Source organism: Lacerta agilis, chromosome 3 (genome assembly GCF_009819535.1).
Source record: "Lacerta agilis isolate rLacAgi1 chromosome 3, rLacAgi1.pri, whole genome shotgun sequence".
Classification (NCBI taxonomy): domain Eukaryota; kingdom Metazoa; phylum Chordata; class Lepidosauria; order Squamata; family Lacertidae; genus Lacerta; species Lacerta agilis.
The window spans coordinates 100,029,218-100,036,510 of NC_046314.1; the positions used below are offsets into that span (position 1 = coordinate 100,029,218).

General features: G+C 48.7%; 1 protein-coding gene across 1 annotated transcript; it reads left to right on the forward strand.

Moving 5' to 3' along the window:
- The first annotated feature begins 1,064 nt into the window (after nt 1-1,064).
- LOC117044291 (transmembrane protein 247-like) lies at nt 1,065-5,482 on the forward strand. The gene is made up of 2 exons (XM_033144908.1): nt 1,065-1,511; nt 5,298-5,482. The coding sequence occupies exons 1-2, from the start codon at nt 1,263-1,265 to the stop codon at nt 5,478-5,480; spliced, it is 432 nt and encodes a 143-aa protein (XP_033000799.1). The 5' UTR covers nt 1,065-1,262; the 3' UTR covers nt 5,481-5,482.
- The last annotated feature ends 1,811 nt before the right edge of the window (nt 5,483-7,293 follow it).

Here is a 7,293-nt window from a genome sequence, read left to right on the forward strand (position 1 = left end):
TTGCATCAGCTGCCTAAATTGCTTTTCAGTATGCAGCCTGTTAGCCAACTTAGGTACAATTTCCAAGCTGAGCAAGTTGTGAGGTCAAACCCCAATTTCAAAAGTGACAAAGGGTGAAGATGCAGCATTTAAAAAGAAGTTGCGGTTGGTTCTCCACCCATGCAGTGAGCCTGGCTTAGAGATTAGCATGAAATATGGTAGCAGGAGCGTACCCAGGATCAAAACTGGGGGTTGGGGGGCAAGCTATGGTCGTTCAGGTTCAAAAACAAAAACAGCTTCAAAAAACAAAAACAGCTTCTTAAAACAGAAAAACTCCCCCCCCCCAAACAGAAAGCCCCAAATGGCTGAAAAACTCAGTTTCCCAGGATCCTCAGTCCTCGCAAAGGAACTACTCACCATGCAAGGGAACTCAGTTTCCCAAGCTCCCTTGCAACGATGAATCCCGGCAAATTCAGAAACTGTTCCTCTCTTGCCAGCACGATGTAGCGTGGATACAAAAAGCAGGCAGACAAGGAAGGATGAGAACCCAGGCTAAGACCATGGTCAGCCCTCGGATTCACCCCCTGACACTGCCCAAGTCTCAGCCTGCATCCCCATTTGACCAAGCAGGGTGCAGGCTAGGATCCGGTCTCTGGTAGGCACCCCAGCTCTTTGTCGGCATGAGGGAGGGGGAAACAGCCGGCACAACTCACACACACACACAGTGGCCAACTGTGCCTCGGCAAGAGGGCAAGAGATCAATTGTTATTGAGATTTTGGGAGGGGGAGAAAGACCAGTCGTTGAGCTTTTTTCCCCCTTTTAGGCTGCCAATAACCATTTAATATATATTTTTTGCTTCTAGGGGGTGGGGCAGCTGCCCCCCCTGCTCCCCCTGGGTACGCCTATGTATGGTAGGTACCATTGCCTTTCCCGTGATGCTTTATGAGAGCTGCCTGCTTTTAAAAAAAACATTTAAAGCGCTATATGGTGTGTTTATTCGTTTGTATTTTATATACCCACTTATTTTTATTTCAAAGCAAAAATGAAGAACAAATTGCAAAATTGTTCTTGGGAAATGGGGGAAGAAGGTGATGGGCTTGTGGCATCAAAAGCAGGTTAGATACCCTTTCCGTGCTAGGAGGACAACCATGAGAATGCCTCGTCTGCTGCCGACAATGTGACTGAGCCGACGTCGGCCCCCGACGACCTGACCGAGCCGCCCTGCACCCCTAACGATGTGACGGACCCCCTGGACATCCGAGACGCAGAGGCGCACCTGAGGATGAAGCCACAGGTGGAGCTGGAGAACCTGCACCGCGGCCTGGCCAACACGGAGGGGGAGATGGACACCTGGGTCCAGATGGAGCAGCCAAGCAACAAGCAGGCCCGCGCCCTGGCCACTCAGCTGGAGAAGATGCGCCTCGACATGGAGCTCACCATGACCAGGTACCGCTATGAGGACAAGGAGAAGCAGCGGCAGCATGAGGAGAAGATGGAAGCCATGCGCCAGCAGGCACTGTCAACAGCACAGGTGAGGGCTGGCAGGTGGAGGTGAGAAAGAAGACGGAAGAAAAGATATAGCTTGCATTTTCTGTAGTTTTAACCCTTCTTCTTTTTAACCATTTCTGTGTTAAAACAAAATAAAATAAAAAAATTCCTTCCAGTAGCTCCTTAGAGACCAACTAAGTTTGTTCTTGGTATGAGCTTTCGTGTGCATGCACACTTCTTCAGATACACTGAAACTCACGAAACACGAAAGCTCATAACAAGAGCAAACTTAGTTGGTCTCTAAGGTGCTACTGGAAGGATTTTTAAAATTTTGTTTTGTTTTGACTATGGCAGACTATGGCAGACCAACCTACCATTTCTGTGTTGCATTTTCTGCGGCAGGTAAAAAGCAGTGCAGGGCTTCGGCGCATTTAATAGCTATGTAACCCCTGTTGTGGGACGCGGGTGGCGCTGTGGGTTAAACCGCAGAGCCTAGGGCTTGCCGATCAGAAGGTCGGCGGTTTGAATCCCTGCGACGGGGTGAGCTCCCATTGCCCGGTCCCAGCTCCTGCCCACCTAGCAGTTCGAAAGCACGTCAAAAGTGCTAGTAGATAAATAGGTACCACTCCAGCGGGAAGGTAAACAGCGTTTCCATGCACTGCTCTGGTTCACCAGAAGCGGCTTAGTCATGCTGGCCACATGACCCGGAAGCTCTACACTGGCTCCCTCGGCCAATAAATTGAGATGAGCGCCACAACCCCAGAGTCAGACATGACTGGACCTAATGGTCAGGGGTCCCTTTACCTTTACTAACCCCTGTTGAGGTTTCCTTTTCTATAGTAAAGATGCCACAGCCCTGTCCTTGTATGAGACTCTACCCTACTTCCACAGCCAGGAACAGGGCCCACCTGGCTGTTCTGAAGAAGTTGAATTGATGGCCAAACTGCATTTCGCAAAAGGGACCATAATCTCTCGACACTTTAAGAAACAACAACCCCAAAAACCTGAAAGGCAGCCGGGGAGAGGTGGGGAGGAAGCAAAATTGCTCACAGCAGCATGGAGGGATTTCTTTCCCCTCCCCTGAGGTCTTTTCCTGATCAAAATTCCCTCCCAAGGCTTCTCTTTCCTGTATTTGTAGCATTTTTCCTTCCCAGGGGAAACAACAGTGGGGGGGGGGCAATAGTTTGATCAAGAAAACAGCAAAGGGGAAGCGTTCAACATCCTTCTCTGCTGCTAGCAACTTTGCAGCCGCCACTGGCTAGTTTTGGTTTTTGAGAGAGAATTCCAGTGACAGATCTCATGCAACATGTAAATTTGACCCTTAGCAGCTTCTTTCTCCTGCCGCTGCTTCCAGAGAACCCCCGCCTGCCCACCAGCCATTGCGCGGTCAGACGAAGTCCCCCCGCACCCCGGGGCAGCCCCTGAGGGAAATAAAGACTCATGACAACGTTCTATGGGATTAAATTGGACACAACTTTATTAATATTTCAGATGTAGGAAGACCTTGGCTCAGGCATTGGGCGTTTATCCTTCCCAGCCCCCCAGCCGGGGTTCTGGGTACCTTCAGGGTTATCCAGCATGATTGGGAAGTGGACTAGTCTGGAGAACATATGTTCAAGCAGATAGCCCACCCCCCTATGTTTGCTGCCGCTGGAAGGGGAGGGCATTGACGACCCTGGGCGTTTGGTCAATGCCTCCCCCTGAGACCCCTTTAACGGGAACCCTGTTATCGCCGCCACAATGGGGGCTGGGTCACCGCCCCACGCCCCCCCCCAATCCTGTAAATGACTAAAGGATTCCGCCCAAGGCCTGCAACCGCCAAAGTTGTGACGAATTGCTACGGGAAAGGCGAAACCTGCCAATGCAGGAAAATTCCTTTCCGGCCCTTCAACAGCGACCTTGTCATAGCAGCGCCTGCGTGCCTGTGTGGCTGTGGAAAAAGGGGTGGTTAAACCTGCAAAGTAAGCATCAGTTGAGAGAGTGGGGGGTGGGGAAGCTCTGATTCCAACGGCTGCTTCCCAGGTATGACTCAAGATCTATTGTGTGTAGTGCATAATCCCTCCCTCTACCTGGCCAATCCCCCTTTTGGCAACACCTCCCAGCCGGGATTGGGCGGCTGCTAGCATAGGTGGAGTCCACAGGTATCCCAACCTGGGAAGGTGAAGCCAATCCAACTGCCAGGAGCTGCCACCGTGATTCAAAGGGACCCCTCGCAACCCCGCAACATGCGCACCCCGTTTTGATGTGGGGAACGCTCATTGCAGCATTGAATTCCTCATAGACTCCAGTCACTCACCACGAGTTCCCCAATTCAGTTTGAGAACTGAGAAACTACAGGAAAACGGAGCCACTTGGTTGGCCAGCAGGTAGAGCAGGAATGATTTGGGCTACTGCCCTTCGCAATCCAAGAACAAGAAAATAAAAATAAAGTCACTGACCACCCTCACCCCCCCAAAAAAAAACCCCCACAGAGGCTGGTGCATTTCCTGTTTGTCAACTCACAAGGCCACTGGCAGTGGCTTAATATAACTAAAACTTTGCCAACCTGACTAATATCAAATGACTCAGATGGTGAAAGGGGCCGTCCTTGAAATAATCAAGTAGAGAAGTGCTCTGAATTTGAACAGATGGAAAGACATCGTTGGCTTGGTAAGCTCCCGGGAAGAGTAATTTGTAATACTGCTCAGGGACTGAAGGCAGATAATGGTTATTTTCTTCCTGAGAGCAGAACACATTGATCATTATGCAATGTTCCTGGAGGACACGGGTGTCCCATTCCTGTGAAAGAGGCTGGAAACCAGAATGACTGGGAAAGGTTTCCTCATGGTCAGTACCCAGGCACGGCAGTTTCATCTTTTGTTAAGACAATTACAGGCAAATGGTCCAAAATGGGTAGGAAATAGTTGCGTCATCTGGAGAAGGCAATTTGTCCCACCCACTTCCAACAGCATGGGGTTGGTGTTGACTTGAGGTCCGTATGTGAAGGCAGGAAACGACAGGAGAAGAAGAAGAGAGTTTGGATTTGATATCCCGCTTTTCACTACCCGAAGGAGTCTCAAAGCGGCTAACATTCTACTTTCCCTTCCTCCCCCACAACAAACACTCTGTGAGGTGAGTGGGGCTGAGAGACTTCAAAGAAGTGTGGACTAGCCCAAGGTCACCCAGCAGCTGCATGTGGAGGAGCGGAGACGCAAACCCAGTTCCCCAGATTACAAGTCTACCGCTCTTAACCACTACACCACACTGGCTCCCTGTTCACACTGGCTTCTCTGTTCAAGGAGAACTCTTGAACAGAGAAACAAAAAAGTAGATCCACACTAGCCATTGAAAGACCACAACTTCCCCCAAAGAATCATGGGAACTGTAGTTGATGAGGGCACTGGAAATTATGGTTCTTTGAGGATGGGGGGTGGGACTGCGACTGCAGTTCCCAGGATTCTTTGCGGGAAGCCTTGTGCTTCCAATATGCACAGAATAGGCTTTAATGCATAGCGTGAAGGATTCAGAACGAGGATCGCGCTATCGGGGAAGAAGTAGATGCAGGGCAAAGACAAGGGTGTGTTGCAACGGAGACTCGGCGAGTGGCTTCAGCTCGGAAACTATGAATCGGAATATAATGCAAACTACGTTGAACATAAACCCAAATTCTGCAGCCATCGAGAGCACGTTCTGCTCCCGGGATAGATTCTGCAAGTCAGGGGGCTGGCTGAGGCAGCATCACGAACAGCACAGGGGGAGGGTTTCGCTATGGAAGTGTAATGTGGGAATTACTGGCGCATGCAGCAACATGACTGGAACTTCCCACCTTTCCCTTTTGCTCTCTCCACAGCCTTCTGGGGGGAGCCATCATTTCCTGTTACCTCAGGACCAGTTCACCTTGTTCCTGTATTGCTTCATCTTCATACACGTCATCTACATAGCGAAGGAACTGGTGTTCTTCTTCATTAAGAAGCACGAGATGTTTGCCATCGGTGTCATCCTCATATGTGCCATTAAAATATTCTGGAAGTAAGAGTCTTTGGCATGTATGGCTCACAGGGCCCCGGCAATGCACCCAGAACCAGCATTTTCCACAGACTTTATTTAATGCAACCTTCCTCTTTGCAGCCCTGTCGCCAATACTCACAAAAACATGCACAAAATGTAAGCCCACCCCTTGCATTGCAAAAAAAAAACAACAACCAAAAAAACCCCGTTTGTCAATCTTTCTCTGCCCCCACTTTACACACATGTGCGACACAATAAAGCATGCAGACTAAGCACCCTGATGTACTTTTAATTGAGTTCTAATAAATTATTTTAATAACAGAGTTTTTAAAAACATATCTCGTTGCTGAATTTGCTTAGCATCGCATGGGGGGGGGAATCCTTACCTCTACCTTCTTCTTCCCCAGGAAGTTCACTAACTTCATTTTTTAAAAAATGACCTCATTTTTATATCCTTTGATTGAAGCCTAAAAGTCTGTAAACGGAAGAAGTAAACAGATTCCTGACAGGGAGACAAAGATACTGGCCAAAGCTGCAGCTGCTAAGTTCCATCTTGCCAATACCCTTCTTAAATTGTGGTGCCCAGAACTGAACACAGTATTCCAGGTGCGGTCTGACCAAGGCAGAATACGGTGGTACTGTACTATGATTTCCCTTGATCTGGACACTAGACTTCTGTTGATGCAGCCTAGAATAGCCTTAGCTTTTTTGCCGCCGTATCACACTGTGGGCTCATGTTAAGCTTGTGGTCTACCGACACCCCTGGATCCTTTTCACACATACTACTAGCAATCCAGGTGTTCCCCGTTTTATATTTGTGCAGCTGGTTCCTGCTGCCTAAGTGTAAAACCTGAGATTTGTCCCTATTGAAACTCAATTTGTTAGTTTGGGCCCAGCTCTCCAGTCTGTATCTTGAATCCTGACTCTGCCTTCTGCGTGAGTGAAGGAATTGAGGGGATGTTCTTCAGACTGGAGGGGGAGTAGCAGTACATGTGAATTACTAGCAGTACACGTGAAAAGGATCTAGGGGTCTTGGCGGACCACAAGCTTAACAGGAGTCAACAGTGTGATGTAGCGGAGAGAGAGAGAGACCAATGCTATTCTAGGTAGCATCAACAGTAGTCAGACCACACTTGGAATACTGTGTCCAATTCTGGGTACAATTTAAGAAGGGTGTTGACAAGCTGGAACGTGTGCAGAGGAGGGCAACCAAGATGATCATGGGTCTGGAAACTAAGCCTTATGAGGAACGGTTGAAGGAGCTGGAAATGTTTAGCCTGGAAAAGAGGAGACTGGGGAGGTCTGATAGCCATCTTCAGATACAGTGGTACCCTGCTAGACGAATGCCTCGCTAGACGAAAAATCGCTAGACGAAAGGCATTCGCTAACGAAAGGGTGACTGTATCTCAAGGACTGTCACAAGCTTGTTTTCTCCTGCTCTGGAGGGTAGGACTCGAACCAATGGCTTCAAGTTGCAAGAAAGGAGATTCCGACTAAACATCAGGAAAAACTTTCTGACGCAGTAAAAGCTGTTCAGCAGCGGAACAGACTCCCATGAGAGGTGGGTGGACTCTCCTTCCTTGGAGGTTTTTAAACAGAGGTTGGATCGCCATCTGTCCTGGATGCTTTAGCTAAGATTCCTGCATTGCAGGGGGTTGGACTAGACGATCCTTGGGGGGTCCCTTCCAACTCCTAAGATTCTGTGATTCTGTGATTTGAAAACATTTTGAGCAGCTACTTCGGTAGTCTCGATTCAGATGGTGAAGTATCCTATAATTTAAAATATTGTGTATTTTTTTAAAAAATACAATGACTTAAAAAATATGCAAAGAGAGCAA

Bases quoted from the DNA above. Each gene is read 5' to 3' on its own strand.
- LOC117044291 (XM_033144908.1), top strand. From the start codon at position 1,263: ATGAAGCCACAGGTGGAGCTGGAGAACCTGCACCGCGGCCTGGCCAAC. The intron at 1,512-5,297 runs GTGAGGGCTGGC...CTCTCTCCACAG, and splicing joins AGGCACTGTCAACAGCACAG to CCTTCTGGGGGGAGCCATCA.